Source organism: Diadema antillarum, unplaced genomic scaffold, assembly GCF_040938485.1.
Source record: "Diadema antillarum isolate AM-2024a unplaced genomic scaffold, OU_Dant_1.0 seq00000675_RagTag, whole genome shotgun sequence".
NCBI classification, from domain to species: domain Eukaryota; kingdom Metazoa; phylum Echinodermata; class Echinoidea; order Diadematoida; family Diadematidae; genus Diadema; species Diadema antillarum.
This window is the reverse complement of record NW_027271581.1, coordinates 826,672-853,571: the sequence shown is the minus strand read 5'-3', so window position 1 is coordinate 853,571 and position 26,900 is coordinate 826,672. Positions and strand designations below refer to the sequence as shown.

The following is a 26,900-nucleotide window of genomic DNA, read 5'->3' as shown; positions in this document are numbered from 1 at the left end:
ATATTTTCACAATCTGGATCACTAGGTACAGTAGTTTTGCAGTTTCCATAGAAAATAAATGAGCCTTTTTATTGCTCGTTGGGCTGTCATTCTGTATGCCCCATGAGAAACAAGATTTGGTGCAAAACAGCAAAGTTGTTTTTCTCACCTCCATTTGACATTTCCCCCCCCCCCACTCCTAAAATTACTATACCCCACCCCCCTCTGGAGAGGGAGAGATGTGAGAAATATAGAAAAAAAAAAGAGAGGTACGCCTCAGATTCTCTAGATTCTAAAGTTAAATTGTTGAAGCTCCTTGATTTGTTGTACAGTGTACAATGTACACTGGTGAATACCCTGCCTTTTCACAAATTGTGGACAAAGTAAGCACACGCAGTTCTCTTTTTTTTTCTGATTGTTTTTTTTTTTATGGGGGGGGGTCCCTTTGTTGTGCTGGTTAAAGGGATGGTATAGTTTTGGTTGAGATGGGGCTGCAGTTTTCCAACTTTTTGAGATAATGAGAAACCTCCTTGATGACATCTATGAAAGAGCATACAATTCTAAGAGGAATTCAAAGTTTATTTTTTCAAGATGAAAATTAATTTTGAAATGCCTGAGATATCTGAAAACAAAGAGATCCCAATGAATGGTAGAACCCACCTATTAATTGGGACAGCTTAAAATGTTTTACTTTGTTTGGTTGTTGTTGTTTTTTGTATCTCAGAAATTTCAAAAGTGATTTTCATCGAATACACTTTAAATCCCTCTTAGAATTGTATTCTCTCTAATACAATGTATTTCATTAGTGATTTCTAATTATCCTGTAAAAAGTTAAAATCTGAATTCCCCATCTCAACCAAAACTATATGATCCCTTTAATGCAGACTGAAGAGAAAGTTGTGCAAGAAAAATTTAAAAAGAGACATTCTTTTGAGAATGATTCGTACCCCTTGCCAAACAACACCAGAGAGTGTAAAATTTCACTGGAGGTATCAGCTTTTGGTAACCCCTTTGTGGGGGGAAAATAACAAAAGGTCTCTTTTGCCACAGCATGTCCTGCCATGAAGGGGGATTATCTCATGGGATTATCTCTTGACAATGTAGTCCTGACAGATCAGGGAGTGCTAATCCCATCAGTTATCTTGTATTGGTAAAAATCATCCAAATAGCATGCACTTATACAGTTAGGAGCTAGAATCTACGCATTGTTCTTGTTAGAGTCTAGCACGAACCCATTTGCTACACCTTCCACACCATAACAATAATTCCTTGTTGTTCAGAGCTGCATGGGTCAGTTTTATTTCATGAATACATAAGTACAAGTGTACGGGCATGAGTCACTGTAATCTTCAGGGGTCGGCATTGATGAAATGCGGTTAGATTTAAAAGCCAATGGTCTGTGCTCTGTGTGATCAGGGAGGTTGAAAGGGATCTTTTCATCTCCCTTGTGTGATATTGTATCACCATTAGGCCACAGACTAAACACTCAGTAGAGTACCGTAGATCAACTTAAATTGTAAGCATGCAGTGTAAGGTGTACAATGTAGTACCAGGTATATATAAGTAGGTATGCACTGTACATTGTGTACAGCATGCAGTGTAACTTTTGACCCATCATTTGTACTAAAAAAAAAACCAGCCTGTGCAGAAAGTGATGTATACCGGGATATAATGTACACAATACAATGTAATTGAGTGGTAGGTGATGACTTGCTGTGTGTTTTTGCATTCTCTCTCTATTCTTGCCTATACTGCCATCATGTATAGAGTAGACAATGCAGAGAGATTCAGTTCCTTGCCTGGAGACTAAACCTGATGTGGATCAAACCTTTGGCTGCAATGCCACATTCGATAGCCATTCCTGTTCACTCCTGTTCAGTATACAAAATTGTGGGGTGCATTAAAATGTCAGCCCTCTTTTGGCAGAATCAGGGAGGTGGAAGAGTACAATGTATTTGTATGTTCTCTTCCACCTCCCTGGGCAGAATTGAGGTTGCCAAACAAATTTAACTATTAAAGGGAGATTTGGACAGATGATGAATGCAAAGCTGTTCTGATTATTGGGTTTAAAAGAAAAGCCTTTCTGAAACGCTGTTTAAGTGCGATCACAAGCGTATTGAAGCCAGAGATGCATTTGAGAGAATAAATGCAAAGTTGTTTTGAGATGCATAAAATAGATCAGACCTGCCCATGCCTCTCGCTGCCAACTACCTCACAAAGGCCGTGTTTATGCTTCCCCTTTTCGGGCCAGAATCAGCGTTTTGATGCGTTTAGTTCAAAACACGGTTGCGTCCTTGTTCATTTTATGAACGCCGATTCAAAATGTCGTTTCAAAACGCACAAAAAAAGTGTGTTTACGATTGACAGCATTTCTGACTGATCACGTTTGACGGGGAAGCATAAACACAACTCACATCATGCGTTTAAATGACGTCATCTCCATCGCCTTTCCGGTTCACTTGCAATTCGCGCGCCAGGCCAGCTGACCTTTTGATTACTGTGCTGTGAAAACGAAACACAATTTGCAGGTGCTGATCCCTCGAGCTCCCTGTTGGTACATGGTGACAGTATACAAATGACGCACAGGTCTGAGTGCGTCAGTCGGAATTGTGTGCATAAGGTAACTATGGAATGCTTAACCCACGAGGCGAAGCCGAGTGGGTTTAGGCTAAATTCCATAGTTACCGCATGCACACTATATTCCGACTGACGCACGAAAAGACATGTGCGTCATTTGATTTATAGAATGGGTAATTTTCTTGTCAAAAACCCAGTTTTCTATCGTGTTACCCGATGACAAAATTACTGGATGCATTTCCTTTTGGCTTTCCGTAAAGGGCATGCATACCCGTACTTACCGTTTTTACTGGATGCATGGCCAGCCATGCATAAGTTTTTACTGGATGCATGGCCAAGCTGAGTGCGCGAACCTTTGTTACAAGTACGAGTACTCTTGCTAAGTGCGCGATAACATGTTTACCACTGTGACTCAGCGTGTGGCCAGTAAAAATGAACACATAGCTCTCGACCAATCAGATCGCAGGATTCTCGCTACCCATTCTATAACATATTATAATGCATAAAAGAGCTCACAGCATATCATACATTCCAATTTTGTCAACAATTTGTTGATGAAATATATACTTTTTTCTTTTATTGTCAGCAGTTCATGTACGTGTATTAAAGACACCCAGTTGCGAGGATACATGGACATATTTCAGCCGCGGGCGGCAGCACGTAAACTCGCTTCCGAAGTTGCTACGAAGCGAAATGTGTGTGTGCGCAAGACATCCCTAAAGCAATGTATCGCGCTATAGTATCTCGATTGCTCGCGATCGCTTGCTGAGCGCGGGACAGTACGTTTTGTGTAATGTGAGTGATGTTCGCATGAGCTAGCTAGCTGCGTATACTTCGTACGACTACGCATTCTCTTCATCGCATCGTCGATCGTCGTCACTCGTCAACTATACTGTAATCATCAGATCAGATCAGATTAGTGAGTGCAGACCACATTATAATAGATAGGGTGGCCATCATGGACGATGACACATCGTCATGGGTAGCGGATATTACCGCCGAGTTGTCTATTCTGAACGCGGACGATTGGGTCGGGGACCCTGCCTGTATCATGTACTTGCCCTGGCGTGTGTACATAAATTCAGGACGGGGAAGCGACTGTGCCCGTGCAGGGCCAACGGCCAACGGCCACAGTTGCACTGCACATTTATGCAGTATTTTTGCACTCTTCATTGTTTTACTAACTAATATGAAGAAGGTGAGCGTTGTATCACCTGCCTGGAATATACTATATGTAAGAAGCAATGCCGAAACCCTTTCATTTGACTAGGTAAACTCACAGTTATAGTTCTGTCAGCTTAGCCTGGTGTGAATAATCTTTAAAAAAAAGACACACACACACACAAAGTGAACATTAAAACTCATAGATAAGTACATGACAAATAAGATGTAATGCCTTCTTCAGACAGGAGCATAAAGAAATTATTGTCTATCTCCCTCTTACACAAACAAACAGAACACTATTGTCTCAACAATACAGTGTGAAGGATAACCATTATAAATAAACCTATCACAGGTATCAGTATTTGAGGTTATGTGTGAAAAATGCCCTACAAATTAATGAAAATCGCGGACAGTAGACCTTTGTCCATAGTCAACTCAGTGTAACATCGCAAAGCCATTGTAATGGGTTAGCTTTCTACCAAACACTGATTAAAATACCAATCAGAGGCGTACCTTTGATCAACAAATAAGGGATGTGCCACGGATACCAATTAATCGTACTTGATGAAGCTCATACCTGTACATATTAGCATGTTACAAACTGATAGGTTCATATTGCCCCTTGACCTATGACCAATATCTGTACTAGAATTAAAACAATGGATTCTTATGAACTGTTGTTCATCAACAACTTCCACACCAATCAACATCCCTATTAGACACTCCTATATGAAGATGTGAAGGTAAATAAAACTGTAACTTTCACGTACAAAGGTATTGTACGTACACTACTGTAACTCTGTAGTTACTACCACTGACCTGACACTGTCGGTGTAACCAAACTTTAACGAATTTCAACTGTAAAGGATCAATTTTTTTTTCTTCAGAATTTACATTTCAACATACTTGTAGAAATTCACATGAAAAGATGTACACTTCACTGGATCACTTGAATTTGGTTTCAATTATTGGACCAAATGCATTGGAAGTTTGACTATAAATGCAACATAGATGCCTGAAACTTTTGCCAAGCTTATGAAAATTACAATCTATATCAAAATTCCTTAACCAAACTTAAAATGTAGGGCCCCTAAATATGATGAAAGAGGAGACTTTGCTATACAGTTAAATCAATGGGGACAAACAGTATTTGAATCGCAGCCATGAAATCTGGCTATGCAAATTTAACCTGGATTGTTGACGCTAGCTGCTCAGGAAAGTGACCTCTCTGTATCTATCTAGATTCTACATTTGCACATGAAATACTTTAAATTCTCAATACTGTGATGACAAAAAACTTACCACTACTTGCGATTCCCTGACTAATGACATTTGCTGCCTACTGCTGGGTCAGTTTTTAAGAAGCGATAAACTGACCCAGCAAATGTCATTTCGATTACGGCGTTATCATAATTTGACATAAATGAGAACTTAGAGAAGTTTTTCGCGGAATTATACATAGAAAAATAGGCCTACTTGTCGATGAAACGCAAAGGCCCTAGCAGTTAAAGATAGATTAGAAAAAGTCATTCCACTTCAATCATTGATTCATGTAATAGACTTCTAAACTAACGTTACTTACACATCATCTGGATCTGGATTCCTTGAAGTTGTTGACTTGGTCAGCTGGGGTTGCTTGATTGGCGTAAGCCGTGGCATTACAATTCCACCGTGCATGCCGTAACACGAATTTGCACATTCTAAATTCCTGCAAAACTGTTCATGCAACTCCAGCAAGTGGAAAGCAAATTTTTCATCGGCACGCTGACGCTGAAGCTTCCCCCTCTGCCACTGGTCTCTTACTTGTCCTAAGCAGGGAGGTGAGAGGAAACCTCCCTGTCCTAAGCATGCTAAGAACACGTCTCTCTGCGTTCTCCACTCGTCGATAGCGTCAAACAAGTAGATACGTTTTACTCGAGTTGGACGGCTGTTTTGATCTCCATTGTGAGGTTTCATTACTAAACCAAAGCCAAGGCTAATCCGAAACAGTACACGCATACCACACACATTATTGATATTGACATACCGGTACCGACGACTTTATACCAACTTTGTTATGTTCCGATCCGGCCCAACATACTGTAACACAGCTGACGCAGCAGACAATTGCCAATGAGATCAAAACAACCCGCCATATGGCAATGAGCATTGCAACTTGCTATACATGAAGTTTAGAGTTTTAATATTTCTTCATCAAAGCATATTCATAAATACCAAATATTAAACAACGTAATATATGAATGATTTAAAATATTGTTATATAATATTTTCAGACATTTTAAAATATTATTGCTTAGATTGCTGAAATTGGCACCATAGTGCAAATAAACAGAGACTGCAGCCAGATACGTACGTACGTACACCACACAGCTCTACTGTTGTGTCGCGACGGGGACCCGTAGGAGAGATTTTCATGCACATGGCTGTTGTGCGGTTTTGTGCGTGCACCCATTCGGCCCCATTCGGTAGGTATTCGGGCGTCCATGTTGAAATTACAGTGGACGGCTCGCACGGCTCTCGTGCCCCATCTGGTTTTCGCTGGTGCGCTGCGCAGCGTCGTGTTCGGCATTCGGTACGTACGGGGGTACAATAACGGGAGGAGCAGCTTGTCGTGCTTTTCTACTGAGCTGCGAATCGCCTGCGACGACCGATTGCCTTTAAAATAGTAGAGCAATTGAAATTATATTAGACATGCCACGGAACATACGAACAATACATGTACACACACTCGGGCCAGATCTTCCAAAAAAGCGCGCGCCCCAATTTTACCTGCCTCTGCTGAGGTCAGTGAAGTTATCGCAAACACTCTTTCCAAGGTCGGAGAAAGCAAGCATTTATAAACAGTGCTCCCGTGAACGGCGTTTTGAATCAGCGTTTTGAATCAGCGTTTCAAAACGCTGATTCTGCCTTCGCAAATTTAGCATAAACACACCCAAATTGTACACATCTGGGGTCAAATCTGGGCAGTGGAGCTACACAGTGTCAAGGCCTCCCTCTAGATCTCATCTCACGACGACGTATGCAACAACTCAGGAAACACAATCTGAAAGATCTTTTCAATATGCATTTTGATTTAGTGCAATTGTAAGTGTTGAAATGTGTTTCAAACACAACAAAGATGATGAATGCAGCCATAGACACCCAATATAAATTCTCACTATTGCCAGAAAAAAAGAAGAAGTACAATGTAGGCCCTGATGACTGATAGTATAATTGTACATGTATACCAGTACAAAGATACATTATATTTTGCTTTTTAAAACTGTATTTTAGGTGACTCTAAAATGCATGCACTCTGGACCAGCTCTTGAGTTTTGACATTATACTGTGTACATGTAGGCCTATACACTTGTACATGTCTTGCTCATGGGTCAGAACAACAGTGTACTCTACAATACGCATTTCAAGTCTAAGTTGTCTTTGAGACAAGGGCCCGAATTCACGAAAGTGGTACAATTGGTACAAATCAGTTAATGAACTGAAAATTTCGTCGACGAAATGACTGATTTCGTAATAAAATAGGCCATGCGACACTTGGCACTCCATACAAATTGTCCATGGTTTAAACCATGGTTTCAATTGTACCACCTTCGTGAATTCTGGCCAAAGAGTTGATACCAGTACTTGAAGTGATAGACTTCCATGAAAGATAAACCCACTCAGATCGATCAAAAGTGCCCACAATATCTATTTGGTTTTCAGTGAAACATTACATTTTGAAATTAACTCATGCACTTGCTACAAGATGAACTTCAATTTTGGAGAGCTGCTGTGGGTTTAGATGATTTGTGCAGATTATGATGGAATTGTTTAATGGAAGTGTAGGGCATTTCCTTGTGAAGCGAGGAATCATAATTCTCCTGTCAAACAAACAGCTCTCATGACAGCAGTACTGGATGCACTGTATGTGTGTGTGTGTGTGTGTGTGTGTGTGTGTGTGTGTGTGTATGTGTGTGGTATGCAATGTGAATGTGTGTTTGTGTTTGTAATCAAAATACATTGTACGTTGTAGGGTTACCGGTGGTATTTTTCAGAGGGCAGTACAGTTGAGTTAGTATTGATATTAATAGCCCGTGTCATGGCTAAACCACTTTCCAATAGTACCCCCTGGTACTTCACACATCAGCATCACCTTTGCTGAGAATTGTACAGCAAATTGTAATTAATTTGCCAGATATTGTAGAATGTGTTTCAAATTCAATAAAAGCCAGTTTGTGCTGAACAGAGAGCCAACAAGTTTTCCCCTAGCGTGCTCTCATTTAGGAGCTGACTGTGTACCAGGGTAATCAAATTAATGTTATTAGCTAGCATATAGTGCATTTCAGGCTTTTTAACAATTTCAATGTGCTTTACAGACTATTACATTGTACATTGTATTACCCTGATCCACACTGTAGCTTTTCGAAGCATTTAACCAGGGCTGCCAACTTGAGTGAGAGTTTGGTGTGAGACACTGCGAGGGAGCGGAGCGACCTCCTGGCTAGCGCCTGGTGGCCTGCTGTGCGGCCCTTTGTACGTACGTACTACGTACACAGTCAGTGTATTTAAAGCGATGTAAAGCACACGTCATAGCCATACATGTACTGTAATTTGCCAAAAGTACAAGCTACGCTCACGTGGTATACAATGTAGGTAGAAACCGATCGTAATCCAATAGCTTGTCTTTGTGCACGAATCGAAAACGAGTATTACTGGTGAAGCTTTACACCCGTGCGGGAAAATCTCGAAATTTTGGGCTTGAGCATATCAATATTTGGAATATCAGAGAATTTAGAGATTTTATATATTTATTTTTGTAGTCATGTACATTCCATTTTGGGGGTTTAGCGTGAGATTTCGTTTTATCAGAGTGAGACAGTCAAAATTGGTTGAATTGCGTGAGTCTCATGCTCAATGCGTGAGAGTTGGCAGCCCTGATTTACATGTGTAACTAAATACATTGTACACTGTACACATACAGTGTACATATACATATTGTTACGATCTCCTTTGATGAATTTCCCTTATAAAAGCAAATGAGACTTGGGTACAGTAAACCATACTGCTCACCAATTCAGTTTTCAAAGGGAAGCACAGATCATCATTTTCTGACAGGCATGGCAGCTTTCACATACAGCAAAGAAATTCTTTTATCTATAGGGCTTGAAATACATAAAAATGAAGACTTCGGCAGTTACAACTGTAAAGGCTTTATTGGTTGACATTAATGGTGTTCATGTTTAAAGTTGATGAAAAGTGTTCATAACTCTTTAGTATTCTGACTACACGTATGTTCGCATACAATCTGTACATGTACACCGTCAACTTGTGTATTTTCTAAAGTGTACAACTTACTTGTAGTTCTGGTACTCCTGTATTTTTCCTGTAGAGATTGACCCGGTTGCAATTTGCAGTCTTGTTTTCGATCTACTTGTAAATATACACTGTGCAGTTGTTGCCTTTGGTGGTAGTATTTCAACATTCAGTATTGACAACTAGAGTAATTTTGCTTTTATAGAGTAATATACAGGGTGTACTTCTCAACCTGTTCAGTCTGCAAGCATCTATCATTTGTCATCACATAAAAATATACAATACATTTGAAATGTAATCAGCAAACACACAGAGGACCATAAAAAGACTTGAATATATATCTATTACACATTTTCAGGGAATAGATCAGTAGAACTGTTTAACCAAATGAAAGGAGAAAACAGGCTCTACTACAAGTTGACATCACTGCATTGAATTTCTTTTCCGAACTGCATTTTACTATATATTCTTTTTCAGGCTGTAAGGTGGTGAAATAATTTGAATTCAGTGTCTCTTGTGACTTTTTCACACTTTTCACACAGTTTGACACTTTGTTTGACCTACTTGGTTTACTAGCTGCTACAGTTCCAAAGTCCTGTCTGGCCATTCAATGCTCTATAAACAGCATCCATCCATGGGTAGGCCTCTTCCATACAATACAAAGAGAAGCGACCTGGAAGAATGGTTGCCAGTGGTTACAGGGAGTGTGGAAATGATATGTAGTGTCCCCTAAGGATTTCATTGAGCTTCTGGTAGGCAAAAAAAAAAGAGAGAACAAAATGCAAAAAACAAAACAAAACGAAAAACTGTCTGCTGCTTGAACTTTTATTCATCTGTTTGTTAGACAGAAACCAACTTCCTTTTCTTAAGAGTTTGCAAAAGTTATATTAGGGGCATTTATTGCTTACATCGCAAAAAAGAAATGCAATGAAAAAAACAGTTTTTCAATGGTTGGCAGAAAAAAGAGAAACTTTAGCCCTTTTTACACTTGTGTTTCTTAACCCCGTACTTCCTCTGCTTTTTGCACTCGCCAATAAATCCCGTACTAAGCTCATGTCCTGGGCTAAGGAGAAAACTGACCTTTTTACACTCATATTTCTTAGCCCCGTACTTTCCAAACCACACGAATATTCATGATTACGCTGTGCACTGTACAAGTACACGCACGCACCGGCAGCACTTGATTACCTCGCTTCTGATTGGTCAGTGGGGGTCGGACTTCGTCTCCGTCACTTAGCCCCAGATTATTTTTTCGTTCTGTTTACACTCGCTTGGCACCGCAATTGCGGTGCTAACCCTGCTATTTTGCAGGGCCAGATAGTACAGGATTATCGGTGGGACTAGCCCACTTTCGCAAAAACAATTTGTGTAAACAGAAAGTGGGCTAAGGAAAGTCCGGTACCAACGGTGGGGCTAAGGCCCCCCCCCCCCCCCCCCCCCTTAGCCCCACCATTGGTACTGGACTAAATTTGCAAGTGTAAAAAGCCCTTTTATGTTCTTTTGGCAGGAAATGCACATGCGGAAGAAAAACTGGAATATTCAGGGTTTTTTTTTTTTTGTTGTTTCGCGTTAATAGTGTGCATGCACAAAATCAAATACTGCTGTATGTGAGTGGAGGCCTCTGATCTGTGTGATTCTTAATGATTATTGTAGAGATCAGCGGTGTAAAGGCAGGCAGACAGCATTCACATTGGAAAGAAAAAATGTGCATGAAACTGCCATGTTAAAAACAAAAACAAAAGCACCTCACTTCTGAGAAGGGTTTTTCAATTCCACTTTTTGGCTTGCATACCGGTAGTTGCCTAGCAACTTTCGTCGAGTGTGCAAAAATCTAATATGGTATATCAATGGCAGCATAATCACCCCCATTACAGTGTAGGAATGTTTTGTATTCTGTGATAAGATTTAATTTCTTAACATAGCTCTCTATCATTTTCTTCTCTTCACTACAGATTGCCACAACTGAGAGGCTAGTCTTTGACTTCCTGGGCTACATGTACGTTCCTATGCTCGGCGGATTCCTCGACATTATTCTCATCCTATTCGGACTATTTGGCACATACCAATACAGACCAAAATTTGTAATTTTGGTAAGTTCTCTCTAATAATTTGTAAAATTGTAATTTTCATGTACAGATATTTTTCCGGATGAGGCAGTCACAGGCATTTTGACGAGATAGTTTTTTTTCGCAATTTGACACCAAGGATATCATAGTAAAGTGCTCTGAAATGCCTGTTCATGAGTGATATCTTTGTGTGTTGTTCATTTCACAGCCAAACAGTGATCCGTGAAATTTGAAGAAGAAAAAAATTAAACCTTCGTCAAAATAACAGCTTTTACAGCAGTGGGGGGGGGGGGGGGGGGGGGGGGGGAACCCCAAGACTATTTGTATGCATATTTATATATAGCTATTTACATATCATTAATATATTATAAATTTTGTTTCACGAGGATGGGGGTTTGAGGGGGAATGAGCTGCTGGTTCTAAAGGACAAAAACTTAGAATATCAACTGAAAGTTATTTGAGTTATAAAAATGAGGGATGTGACTTGTGGTATAAATGATGGATGTCTTTGGGCAGTCTTTAAATTTGCTGGTGAAAATACATGTATGAAGTTAGAAGTTTGAAGGATTTTAACATCATATTATGCCTAACAGTACATTTTCTATTTTTGATATTGTTGACATATACTGTAGCTGTAAACTTAAATTTGCAGGGACATTTTTTTACTGAAACAGATCACATCATTTCGACAAATCAATTTCAACAAAAACAAACCACTATTGTAATAGATATTTGCTATTGAAAGAATTGTGCTGTGTGACATACACCCATCCTGAACACACTATCAACAAGTTGATACTCAAGTGAGGTCTCAAGATAGCAATATGAAAGTTTATGCTACAAATTTACTAGGTCCTTTAAACTTAGAAAAACCCAAACATCAAGCAAGAAGTGCAGATATTTAAAGGTAATGACAGAAGAGTACAGTAGTTTGATGGGATGGGGCCAGCAGGGAGGGCTGTACGACAGATGATTCCGCGCAATTGATGCCGATTTTTCCTGAGTGTGTTCTCTTTGCAATGAGAGAGGATCCACCTCCACTAATTAACCAGACAGCTGTAGGGGTGATTCATCAGAAGTTGTCAATTTGCAATGCTGAGAGGGAGAGAGATAGAGAGAAAACAGGTTGAACAGATCAGTATTTCCTTGGCTTCCTGGTATCGTAACCACCAGCATGTCTTTTTGTATAATTAGGAAAGAGGCACGCAGCGTTATGATTGAAGAAAATTGCAATTTTGTGGTGTTTTTTACAATACTGGATACCAAACCAAAATTGTTATGTATTAATAGCTGTCATAGTTCAAGTAAATGCAAGGAAGGAAATTAACTTCACAAACTCAGTCCTTGAAACTTGTTTTTTTTTTTATATATTTTAAAACAAGAAACATCCTTGGCATCAAACTTTCGCTTTCAGACTTTTTTCACAGCATGAACCTTTTGCGAGTCACCACTGGCTGTCGATGCATTGATTTTTTAACATTGATGAATCGCAGCTCCTCACAAAATTTGCAAAAGTTTCATGCACGCAAATAAGTTTAGTTGCACTGTCCTGTAGGGTACACTTACATCTACAATTGTATGAACACTGCAATATACCTCAGTGTATGTGTTTGCCTGAGCTGTTTTGTCTTCCAATGTCATCTCACATTAACATTTTTGCTGTTGTGATATTTTTTGACAGTATTCAATATGGAAGATTCTCTGGCTGGGTTGGAATATTTTCATCATCTGTCTGTACCTCAATGTGGGAATCTTATCAATAGAGGTAAGTTTGTGAAGAGTTGACATTGAAAACAATAATGCACAATGTGAAGTTGATTGAAAATCTGTCCTTTTTAGACTATTCATTTCAGAGATTTTTTTTCAAGCATGATGAATGCAGCTTTGCACTGAGAACATATGTGACCCGCTACAACAAAAGGATCCGAAAGTCGAGGAGTACAATTTTCTGGAAATGGCACGATATTATTCCCTTACTCTTCTACTTTAATTTCATATATAGCACAACTCATAAAAGTACTCGGTTGCGGAGGTATCAATGATTTTATCAGCGCATGTGAAGTGGTTGAGGAAATCAAAGTTTTGAGAAAAACGCCTTCAAAGTTGTCCTTCCGACGCTATCATGTTCACGGGGAGGCGAGACAGTTTTCACCGATTGACAATAGAAGGCACGCTCCTGGCGACCTCCGCCGTGTTCAGTCAAGCTTAGCGCCAGCGGTCTACGCACAACCAATCTGTAATCAGGATGCCACGCACTGACCAATAAGATCACTCCCTCATTGCTAGGGGCGGAGTCTAGCTGCGGCGCTAAATCCAAATCTTCGGACACGTTTCTCTTACATTGAAAGTCGGAAAAACATGGCCCAGATAAACGCTGATTTCTTGCCTTTCCTTTGATCATTTAGCTTCGAAATTTCGGCAGATGATGGACAAAACATTAGACTACAAAATTATGTCCAAAATAGAAATCCGATGGTATTGACCAGTTTTGATGATGTGGCTTCAAACTCTATTATCTCGGCTCAGCCGTCAGCGACTTTAGGATCCTTTTGTTGTAGCGGGTCACATATGTTTTAAACCTTCTTGGTATGCGTGCCAGTGGCAACCAAAAGTGCTGGCATTTTGTCATCCTAGCGTCTTCCTGCAAACAATAACACTGTTAAAAGCAACAAACAAAATTACTGTCATTATAGAAGATTAAAATGGCCATGAAGAGAGATTTCATGTATTATCTCTCATAGGGGATCTAACACTCTCTCTAACAATTTGTGTGTTTAGGCATATCAAGACTAATATCATGCAACAGTATTAGACTACTATCAGTATATAACTTATCCCCTTTCAAAAGAGTAAAAATACTCTGTCCCTCGGAAAGGACATTAGATGGAGGTCCTATGAGTGAGTTATACTCACAAATCAGGCACATAGCCTACTTCATTCCTTCATTGCAAAGAGCAGAAGGTTACAAAAGTGATCCACTTCCAATGTATCAGTACATTGCACACATAAGAAAAATGAGTGAATAATGCAGATCCCTCATGGTTCACCCAAGGTGACTAGATTTTAATAGTCGTCAATCGATATCAAACAGGCACATATAGGAGAAGAACAAGAACTATCATTGAAATCTGGTTTTCAGGAAAACTGGTTATATCTTTTTTAGTGGGGGCGCTGTGGCATATTGGATGCGACTCCCGACTCCCAATCGGAGGACCCGAGTTCGATTCCCGCCCAGTGCTTACGACCTTTATAGACAAGATGTTTTTACCTGCCATGTCCCTCTCGACCCTGGTGTAAAATGAGTACCTACAAGTAGCAACGCTGGGGTAATAATAATGGCAGGGCCCTCTGGTAGAGCAGTAGCAACACTGAAGAGGCTACCCTGGAAAAATCAGACATCATTATTATTATTATTATTATTATTATTATTATTATTATTATTATCATTATTATTATTATTATTATTATTATTGTTATTATTGTTATTATTATTATTATTATTATTATTATTATTATTATTATTGTTATTATTATTATTATTATTATTATTATTATTATTAGTATTATTATTATTATCATTATTATTATTATTGTTATTATTATTGTAAACAGTGCCATATCCATGGATTCTGTTGAGTTTTGGAAGTGTCCTGGCATATCAATTCTCTTACAAGGTCCTTTTCATCTTTGTGTTTCATTTCTTTTTACTTTTGCCACATATTTTGCATCAAACTCTCTCACATGATGTTGATCTTGTGTACAGTCTCTTTCAAATAGATTTCATTTGAGGGTTTAAAGGGTGTGTACAGTTCTGGTCGAGGTGAAGATTTAGCTTTTGATATTTTGCGAGATATTCAGAAACCACTCTATGAGATGTCAAGGAGCATGCAGTTCAAAGGGGTATCAAAAGTTTATTCGATGAAAATCGGTTTTGAAATGGCTGAGATATAAAAAAACAAGGTGAAACAAAGAGATTCTAATAAAGTTGGGGCATGTCGCCTTTTATTATTAGCACTTTTTTGGATATCTCACCCATTTGAAAACCGATTTTCATCAAATAAACGTTGAATCCTTCTTAAAATTACATGCTCTTTCATATTTCATAAGAGGCTTTTCATTATCTCACTTTGCAATGTTCAAAACATGAATCCCTACCTCAACCACTACTGTACAGTCCCTTAAAAGTTATTCTGCTTTCTTGTGGGTTTTGTAGTAGGCTTTAGGCAAAATTGATACACGTATCATAAAATCATAATTCTTTCAGGGATGTAATTTCCTCGATACCTTCATCTGTTTCTGTGACTGCTCCGTGCCCCCTGATTTTCCATTTGAAGCTGTTGGGTGAATAGTCCGTCTTGCTTCAGGTGGATGGATTTAATGTTGAGAAAGATTGTTGAAACTACAAACTGCTGTGGACGTGCAAATATCTTGTACATGCATTACACCGATACTCAAATTGTGCATGGAACTCTACACTGCCAAGAACTGAAAGGGTAATGAAATCCCTCTGCTCCCTTGCTAGGAATCCCCAAGGATCGTCAAAGGGTCATCAGAAAATAGAGCAAGGTCATTAACGGGACACTATTGATTACATCTTAATGTACAGACATAGCATTCCTCCAGTTGGAGGGGGAGATGACATCGTTGGGAAATGAGGATAGATGATGAGCGAGAAGAGGAAGAGGCAGAAATTAAAGGAAGCGGAGGAGAAGAAGATGTTTCATTTGAGGGGAAGAAGAAGGAGAAGAAGAAGAAGAAGAAGGAGGAGGAGAAGGAGGAGGAGAAGGAGGAGAAGGAGAAGGAGAAGGAGAAGGAGAAGGAGAAGAAGAAGGAGAAGAAGAAGAACTAAGAAGAAGAAGAAGAAGAAGAAGAAGAAGAAAGAGAAGAAGAAGAAGAAGAAAGAGAAGAAGAAGAAGAACTAAGAAGAAGGAGGAGGAGAAGGAGAAGAAGAACAAGCACAGGAAAAAGACAAAGAAGAGGAAAGAGGGGAACAGGGAGAAGATGAAAAACAAAGAAGGAAAAGGAAATGGATATTAAAAATAGAAAAGATAAGGGTGGGGAGAAAAAAAGAAGGAAGAGAAAAATGAGATAATAGAGAATGTAAAATGGAAGAGACATGAACCTGAATGGAAGAGGTTCTGTAAATGTTTTTAGCCAGAAACCAAACAAAGTATAAAAGTTATCTCATTCAGAAATCTGTTTGAATTCAAATGTCCCCACTCCCCCAAAATTAGAACTATAATACAAGGATATGAAAAAAAAAGTACCAACATGCTTAATATTAAGGACATAATTTGCTTTTGAATAGTATTTTAATCCACAGTTAAATACCAAAGCTTGATTATACTGCCTGTTGTATGTGCATTGTGAGAATCTTCTTCTAATTTATTCAAGCGGCCACTTCAGGAAAACTTGGGGGGATTTTTGACAAGCATACACCTTCTTTTAAGTAGCCAGAAATTGGGTGTACAGTATGCCAGGTAGCTGATCAATATCAAATATACTGATACATTTTTATAGTCATTAATACATGTATGTGTTTGCCCCTGTACTGTTGATGTTCTAGAAATACTATCCAGTCGTTTGCTTCTCTTTCAAGAGCCACCCCCCCCCCCATTATTTTGTTTGTCGTTTTGAAAAGGAGTGATTATGTTTCACCTTCAAGGAGAACCAGGGGGTAACATTACCTGAACAACAATCTAAGTGTCCATTCAATGTTTTTGGCAGACCTTTTTGTCTCCTATGGCATCATGCAGTGTCACATACACATTACTAGTATATATACACTATGTATGCAGTACCTCACCTACACTTGTATACTGTTTTTTTCCCCACCCTGGGAGATTCTTTGTGTCATATGAAGGTGTCGAGCATGACAAAGCGGCAGCCATGCAGTGTACACACAAGGGGTGTACTCCTACCTATTGTACATCCCAATGATAAGAAGCTACAACAATGTCCTGACGGTGTTACACTCGAGAAGCCGATCATAGGGCGTAATAGAGCGTAAAGAGGGAACTGCCTCCTCATAAAATGATTATAATGTGGCGTGGCAACTCAAACAAGATTTTCATTGTGAAAGATGAATGTTCTGCAATACTGCAGTGTTTCATCATGGAACATACATTAACATGTACAATGTATGTGTGTCAACTTCCTCCTTTCAACTCAGAAAAGCAGTTTTGGTCTATGAAAAGAATTTGTACCTGAATTATGATAATAATAATAATATACACGCTGTACAATGTGTAGATGTCGCCTAACAAAGCTTGGCTAAATGTTACGTATAGAAAACACTCCAGGTTGGTTTAAACTGTACATGCATTGTACTTTTGTATGTATACACCGTATTACATTCAACATCAGCTTTATGAATATTAAAACTCAGGTGTGAACAAACAATGCATGCAAAGCTTGTGTACCTTCTGCAAATATACCTACTCTGTGCATACATATATCATGCATACATGTACATGTCAAAGTTTATCACGCAGAACCCTGACGTTTGCACATTACATTACAATTCAAGTACGTGAGTTTATTTGCCCACTGACATCTATGGCTACACATACAGGAATATGTGATTTTTCACTGAGTGATTACAAGGCAAAGTCCAGCTCTGGAATAGGAGTTGAAGAAGCAGATGAAAGGAAAACTTTTCATTTTTAAGTGCAGTTTACGAACTATCTATTAAAATCAAATTTTTACTATTTTTCAGCAGTCTTGTGTACACTTACATCTGTACAAAAATTTTGTAAGCTGCTGCCTCACTTTTTTGCCATTTTCCACAGAGGGATGAATTTATACATTTGAGACTGCGTTTATGCGAAACTAGAATTGCGTTTCTAAACACGTTTAGTCGCTAAACGTGTTTAGTTGCGTTGCGTTCATGCGATTTTTCCATTTAAACGCGTTTCAAAACGCCGATCTGAAACGCGGAAAAAAGGGCGTTTTGAATCATGATTCTGCCAGAATCACGATCGCAGAAGCCGCATGAACGCAACCGTGATTTCAATCATGATTCTATGACGTCATTGTGCGCTGTGCGCATGCGTGTCTCATGGGGTATCCCACAGCTTCTTGTTCTGTTCGCGCGCTTGTGTACGTCTTATGAATCGTGTGTTTCGGTACCATACTTGCATTTGTTGGTTTACATCAACGTCATACACCGATTCTATGCTAGTATCTAGCTGTTTAATATAATAATACATGTAATTACTCTCCGATTGAGTTGATAATAGCAATGGCTGCAGCGCTGTGTCTACCAAGGGAAACAATTGGAGAGACAAAGAACTAAGATTTTTCTATCTGTGGGCAGAGCCTGAATGCCGCAGCTTATTGGAAGGTATTCACCGAAATATAAACGTAAGGGCCTATAATAAACTGACTGATCAGTGAATTGGCATAAGGTGGTCTAGCTCGAGTTGTAGAGACAAGGTCAAACTGCGCAGTATGCTGCGCAATGGCAAAGAATGAGCAGAGCCAGAATCAGCGTTGCGAAAGCCCGCATGAACGCTCTTCCGCGGAGACCGTGATTTGAAACGCCGTTTTGAATCATGATTCATGTTTGTGATTCTGGCTACGAAATTTGCATGAACGCGGCCTAAGATGCATGTGGCTCATGCATTGTACACCCCATTTGGATGCCTTGCATGTATGCGTACAATACTGTCTGAGGTTCATGGATATGCACCGGTTTAAAGTGCAAAAGAAAAGAAAGGTTGTTTTTTTTTAATGACTTGGAGATTGGAGCTTCGTATTCATCCATTACAACCCGGAGGACCCAGAGGATAGAATATTCAATCCATTTGTCAAATGATTCCCCTTGATTGTGCAGATCTATGCTGTTCCCTTCCTACCAGGTACTTTTTATGAGGACTGCAAATGAAAACCCCATCTTTTTTCTTTTTTTTAGGAAAGGTAAATGGAGTAAGACAATGTGGTTTCACAAGAAGTACTTCAATGTACTTCTTGTGAAACCACATCAATTGTCTTTATACTCCATTAACCTTGAAAAAAACAGCTGTGTGCTACTTGCCCATGGATGTCTAGGATGAAATAAACTTGAAGATCCTTTTCTTTTTTTTTTTTGTTAAGGGAAAGTGGGCATTATACCAAAGTCAGCCAAACTGCATCTTAAAGGCATAATTCACCTTTTGCAGATAAAACAAAAGCCCATCATTAGTGCTTCAAAGTAGTTGTAAAATGTGAGTTAGGGATAGAAACAACCAATGTAAAAATTTGAACCAGTATAATCGATGTCAAGTCATTGTTAAATATGTACTTTACAAAATGTGAACAATAGTTATAATAAAAATGTTTCCAACTAAACCGTCTACAGTTATGGTTTAATGAGAAAAATAGTGATATCTCCTTATGTTTTAGGCTTTATTGCAAAAATTTTGTATGGCAGGATGTTTTGTGATACAACTGACCTACACATTTGGATCAAAAGTGATATCTTGAACTTTTTTTTAAATCACTGCTCCCAAAGGTAAACAGGACCTTTAATGATAGTCAATATCAAATTCATTCATGCACTATGTAGATACACATTACACAGGGATACTGGCATTAAAAGCTATTGAAATAGAAAGAAAACCAAACCAAACCAAACCAATTCACCTCTATGAAGATATTATCGTCAAATAATCATATCATAATACAAAGGAATACAAAGGAAGAGTGTCTCGTGGTTTGAAATAAAAACGTCCTACAGCCTTGGGAGCAGACTACCATAAATATGATATAATATTACATGCATAAAATATGCAATGAGTCAAATGATCCAGGCTGTCAAGCATGCACCATGCACTTCTCCAGACATTGTTTCAACAAACACGGCTGTCAGAATGTCAGGATGAAGACTTCGCACCGGAGACTCGATCGCTAACCAGGAATCGTTGGTGGCTTTGTCACACGTGATGATACGTTGACACCTTTTCTGTAGAGTATAGTGGATGGCTGAGTTGGCAGAGAGATGACGATGCGAAAAGAGAGCGGCTCCGCGGTGTGTTGTGAAATAGCGATGAATCGTACATTTTTACACCGCAGACAACGTTCCAGATGGGGACGCCATCTGCTGTCTGCTGAAGTGACGAAGCTATGGTATGAGGGGGAAAAAAAGGAGAAAAACAATTGGAACAAAATCCTCAGCTAAACCACTCACTATACTTTTTGTTTAATGTAACAATAATATACTACTTTTTTCCAAATTAGATCTAGGGCATAAAACTGTGTTCTGACTCATTCTGTTGTGTGTGTGCTTTGGAAGTATTCTCCTTTTTGTCTCCTTAAATTGTGGCACAAGTTTTGACAGACTCAGTCAGACAATAGATTCTTATTGAACATTATAGTCACAGAAATGCTCTGTTTGTAATCTCTCTGAGCACTACTGCAAAATAATAAAAATCTGTAATTTGCAGTGTAGGTACACGCTGCCATCAGGACATTTTATTTTCATTGTCATCTTTGTGTACACATACAATATACATTGTACATTGTATGGTATTGGTACACCCTTTACAATTTACGTTGTTGTTGTTTGTTTTTTTCAGCAGTCCCAAAGATCATGATCTATTATAGCATGGACAATCTGACATTTATTTCATGTTTACATTACATCAAGGGTGCGGGGGAAGCAATATATCTGTTATGTCTGTCAGTCCAACTACAATTGTAGATTTGCAATAGAAAAACAAAAACAAAACAAAACATGCTCATAAAAAGAGATAATCATGTTTTTGGAAGATTTGATAAAGGGATAAAGTATGATTGGACAAATGAATGATAAGATCTCTCTTCCTTTTTTTTATTTTGATTACTGTGGGCCTTTTTTATATGACAGAGTCAACGAGTTAGAAGGAAAAAAACCAAACATGTACAGTGTAGGTCTATACGGATTGTATCAATATTCGAATCACCTGGGGTTATACTCATGAAATACATTGTCATCTACGTACTGTACATACATATGTAGACCTCTGTAATCATTTCATCGAATTTTGTGTATGATCAGTCAAAAGTTGCAGAATATGATAATTGCAAGATACCTTTAGAGTTAGACTGAAAATAGTAAAGACCACAAGGGTATACAACTAACATTGAAATTAAACATAATTGGCAGAAACATTAATTTCAGTTGAGATGATCTACAGTAAACTAAGAATAATGTCAAATCTTATGTTACAACTGTAATTGTATGATCTTTAATATGTTGAAGACTTGACTTCAGCTCTCTCATAAAATAGACTGATTAAATGTAAATGTATTCAGATTTTATGCTTGCTTTGTTCCTAAACAACCACAAAGCTTGCCAGAGGCTTGCCCTGTCTAGCAAAAACTACCCTGCTGATGAAACTTTAATGGAGGGAGTATGTAAATGAAATGCTTCATTGCCAGGCTGTAGGAGAAGAAACAATGTATCCATAAATTCTATTAATGCATAGTACAGAAATGGTCTATTACAAACATCTCCCATGGGATTAAGAAACTCCAAAAAAGACAGAATATATAACAACCGAGATTAAATGTCTGCACTACAGCATATCCAGTGCAGTGTTTAGTTATTTCTTCTTCTCTTTTTTCTTTTTTTTTTTCTTTTTTTTTTTTGGGGGGGGGGTGTCCATGTGTGTGTGTGTGTGTGTGTGTGTGCTGATAAGAGTATGGACAATGAATGTATTTAATATTAGAAACTTCCTGGCGTAAATTCTACCCCATCCTGTATGCAACAAACATGAATGTGTAATGTACATCTGAAGAAGCAGCAGCTGCTCTCTGGGCTGCCTGAAATTCCTGGGATGAAATGTGACTCTCCGACTCGATGAAAGGCGAGAAGCGGGGACTTGTAGTTTTGTCTGGGATTTGCCTGGGATGGAGCCAAAACCTTCCAAACATTTCAAATATGCCGGGAATGTGGGATTTGCATGTGATATTACCTCCATGATTTGCTGGTTTACATTATTGTTGCTGGCAGTGTTAGTGCACGTACACTGTATGACTGTATCAATACTTGAAACATGGGCCAAATGTAACACTACAATATATTTGCAGAAGAGTGTTTCCATTTATCAGTTTGTATCTTTCTTTCTTTTTCTGAGATGTATGGATAATAAACTAGAAAAGCAAACTAACGTCTTGTGGAGAGTGCAGACCTCTCTCTGTCAAGCAGCTCATTTCCACTATACGAGTGTAGGCCTACACATTTGTGCTGAAAATGGCTTTTATTTCCAAATGATTGTTCCTTTCCAGTCTCTCTACCTCATTCAGCTTCTTGCTGTACCTTGAGCATTATATGCACACCTCAAATACATGCATGTGCAGCTTGACTTCCCTCTTTTCTTGGCCCTATTTGCCAATTATGAAGAATCCTCAAAAGAAGAAGAAAAAAAGAAAAATCTTGGATCCAGATAGTAATGCAGATCACTACCCGACGTTAATCATCTGTTCCTTGTGTCATTATCAACTTTACGCGTATACATTTCTTTCAAATTCATGCACAGCTTTTTTACTTTATGAGCTATTTTGCAAACAGACCAACGAACCAACAGTACGTAACAAAAACATGTCCTCCTTGGTAGAGGTAATTTATGTTTATAAGACCACGATCAATCCACACAACAATTAATCCTATCAGCTTTTCACTTTCAAGATTACAGGTGGGCAGCAAATTGGGGAAAAGTCCTTTACCCCATCGCATGTCATTTGCAAGTTTTGGAAGTTGTACTGTAGTAGGCACTGGTGCTGTATAGGATATTAAACTACTTTTATAGTTTGAGACTGAAAATATCAAGTTTAATAATGTACCTAAATCTTTGTACATAATATACAATACTGTATGCTAAACATTGTTTTGTATCTCTCAGATTCATTTCCTTTGAAGGCAAGGAATGGATGCTGTGTTGGACAGTTTGAAAAAAAAAAGTCAAACTTCTTTAATAATTGTTGTTTAAAGGTTTTAACAACAGCAGTGGTATATAAAGTGTGTAGCATCCCTCTTTAAAGGCATACTTCAAGTCAATGTTCAATATTTCTCACAGGGGAAGTGGTACACACCCTCCTGCTCCTTGCCACAATGCAGTGTATGGATTATTAATATGCACTTGGGTCCTCCACTCCTACCCAAGTTAACCCCCCCCCCCCCCCCCCAAAAAAAAAGCAACAGAATATATAAATGCATTTAACCATGTATTCCTCGATGAGTCACATAGCTTCATAATGACAGTTTCATAAAGCTGTCTTTATGTATTATCATCATTGCATAGTGTACTACATTGTAGACCCTATGAGCCACAGCCTTGTCAATATTGGCAGACACTATAACCGGCTGAATTGCTTCATTATCGACACCCTGTAGAAACCAGGGTCATAACATGATATAGTACCAGTGGTGTACAGTGTGCGTCATTGGCATAAAGGAACACTGTCCCCATATTTTCACGTTGAAAAGAGTATTTACGTACAGGCTATACATAGTTGGAGAGAGCTGTACAATGTATGACTATTTCATGAAACTCAGACTAGTTTGAAACAAGTTTAAAAAGTGAGAAAATTGCGAAATGTAGAATATCTAATAGCTTTGACATGAAAAGTAAAGAAAAAATCCTCATCAAGCAGATATATAGTCAAAACTAATAAGAGCTATGCTATTGGTTGATATATTGAATTGAAATGAAATTGTTATAATTCTTTTTTTTATTATACAGCCATGCCCCTTTAAAAGTCATTGGTAGCTGACATTTGTAACTACATTTTGTACATACAGTCTGTAAGCAAGGCTTTGATGTTTTCACGATAAAATCAAATTCAGTGAAGGTTTGTGTGTACAATGTAGGTTTGTGGAAGACATTTGTGAGGTACAAACTGTAATGACAAAATCACCTTGCATAGTCTATGTTTAATAAAGCAAATCATACATGTATATTGTTGTAGTACAGCTGTACACCTGTATACTGGCAAACTTGTACAATACATGCAAGTGATTCACTCATTCAAATATTTATAAGGACTGGCCAGGAAATACACATATATTTTTAGAAATATGTGAAATTTCAAAATGTCATATCTTCCTTTATATACTTCTTAGCCGACTTTCGTCATTTTTCCAACGTTTTGTAGGGAATTTTCTTCTCTCTTTCATTTCAAAGGATATTCATTTTGGGGGACAGATTTCCCCTTTAAGAGCCTGTTCAAATGATATAAAGGAGAGGAGTTTTCCGTGAAGACATGGGTCCCTTTTGAAATAAGACATGGGTCTTCATTGGCATCATACTGTAGGATGAGTGCCAGGCACTCACACACACACACACACACACACACACACACACACACACACACACACACACACACACACACACACTATTATGGTAGATGATTGATTCAAATGTCATTGACGACCCTTTAGATGTACAGTGAGTGCATTGTACATTTTGTCTCCTCTTATTACAGTCATTTGATGGTTCCATCAAAGATTCATGCATTTGAGTGACAGTGCATGAAAGATGTAAACAGTATAGCAGGTCTGGTGATCATGCATCTGGCATACAATAGCTGGAATGCAATTTACTTTGTATGCTTTTCCTACACGTTCAGTTGTACAAGTTGTAGGCCCTAGAGCTGTAAGTTATACATTTTGACAAGTCCAAACGTTTGACGCACTTCATACAGCTGTATGAATGAAGCATGAGAATGAATAATTTGTATAATTGCACTTTGTCAATGTGCAGAAGAGTCCAGTCGATTTTGTTTGAACTCTGCTGTACATGATTGTCTCACAGCATTTGATGTTGCTTTGATATGAATTTGTATCCAACACAAATTACATACTACAGCTTTTAGCGTGTATTGTTTAAAACAACAACAACAACAAAAACAACTGCGTTTGTATTTCATACAAACCACAGTTAACTTGGAGACAGCAATTCAATCTGTAGTAGGCCAAATATCTTCTGAAACAAAAGGGAAAGGAAATTTAAAGTTTGCTTTTAAATAGCACATTTTATCAACATTGTGCTTTGGCTTTCAGCACCAGTGTACAAAATCATTACTCTGTAGAGCCATTCATCACAGCACTGGCTGAATCAATAAATATTATTAGGTAGTTTTGAGAATGATTAGGTTTTATAGTGGAAGAGTAGTCATAAAAGTGGAAGTCTATATTTACTGCTATTCAGTTGATGTCTGTAAAGGTGCATGAACTCTGTGAGAGTTTTTAAAAATATATTGAAGGGTTAGAATTAGGCCTACCAACTCTAGGCTACACATTGTACTTTAGCATTAAATCAATATTTCAACAGATCATTGGCAGAAGATTTGTTGAAGTAAGATTTCAAGAAATTTAATCTAAAGGCAGCTAGGAGTGGGTGCTCAGTTACCAGTCTCATCGTAGTGGTATGTTAATAAAAGTTTTACCAATATCATGGATATCTTATGACACTTGTACATTTGTACCTGAGGATTTTCTTTCCCGGCGAGTCACTGTGCTTTCTCATTTCAAAGTGAGAAATTGTACAAGTGTGTGAATGAATTCTTCACTTGTGTCTTTTTATCCACTCTACCCCTCTTTTGTTCTTTTTTTTTCTCCCTTTTCACATGTTCTGTTTTGTTGCAAACCAAGCTTTTATTGTGTCAATTTTAGATGAATGGGAGCTAGAGGTACAAATGTTTATGGGAATTTTCAGTATCTATACATGTACAATGTATATTCTGATATAGTGTATAGTGTTTGTCATATTTTCCCAAAGACTTTATTTCATCCTATAACTATAAGGGAGCAAAATTGCATGAAGGTACATGTATGAAGTCATGAATGCAGTTTTCCCTTCATTTCATTAAGGTCTTTCCACCTCTGTATTTCAATGGTAAGCATTAAGACTTGAGAACTTTTGACATCAAATCCAAAGCATCCCCCAGAAAAAAAAAAAGGAAAGAAAAGAAAAGCATTCTATACCCAAGGTACCCTTTAACCTACTGTAATATAATTATCCTTCATATCAATCTTTATCTTATCTTGTCTATTTGAAGGGATGGTATTGTTTTGGTTTAGATGGATTGAGTACTACAGTGTACATCCAAAAAACAAAGAGGTCCAACATGTAAATAAGCGCGTATCGTCAACATGTAAATAAGCTCGTATCGTCTTTGAACAGCTTCCTGCAGCGCGCTGCAGCTTCCCGACTGAAATAATTTTGGCCGCGTCCCTTACAACATGTATTAGGACCGCTTTGTTTTTACTTTTTTTTAATATCTCAGTCATTTCAAAATAAATTTTCATCAAATAAATGTGAATTCCTCTTTACAATATAATTGTATGCTTTTTGATATTTCATATGTGTGGATTCTAATTATCTAACAAAATTTAAAACCTGAACCCCATTTCAACCAAAACTACATCGTACAAGTATGTATACCATCCCTGTATTAAAGGACAAAATGCATGGTTAGGGGCCCAAGAAGTTTCCATCCCACTTCTCCCCGATTCCTGCCCTCCGTTCTCCTGCATCTTCCCTGGTGATGGAAGACATTGGAAATTCCCTCCTGCTGTAAATTGTCCAATGTTCCATGCATCACCCTCCCTGGTACCTCTTTACGATGAGGAAAACATGCCCGCATCCATAAATAAATCTTCCGGTCCTTCCATCAACCATCCCGGGTGTGTGAGTTCAGCGGCCAACGTCCAATTTGTTTTCTTCGGGGCTTCTTTTTCTGTAGAGTTCTCTCTTTTATGCCTCTTGTTAAATTTGCATGTAATTAAAGTCTGTGAGTATAATATGCATGAGGGTGTATAATGTCTTTTAATAGCAAAGCGAGGGTGTATAATGTCTT

General features: G+C 38.4%; 1 protein-coding gene across 2 annotated transcripts in view; it reads left to right on the top strand.

Annotated features, from left to right (window-relative positions):
- Positions 1-26,900, top strand: part of LOC139737009 (sodium/potassium-transporting ATPase subunit beta-1-interacting protein 3-like) — a 47,071-nt gene that overhangs the window by 5,865 nt on the left and 14,306 nt on the right. For both annotated transcript variants that reach the window (XM_071647684.1, XM_071647683.1), the window contains exons 2-3: positions 10,965-11,102; positions 12,760-12,843. In XM_071647684.1, coding sequence (XP_071503785.1) covers positions 10,965-11,102; positions 12,760-12,843 — 222 coding nt within the window. The remainder of the gene's footprint in view (positions 1-10,964; positions 11,103-12,759; positions 12,844-26,900) is intronic.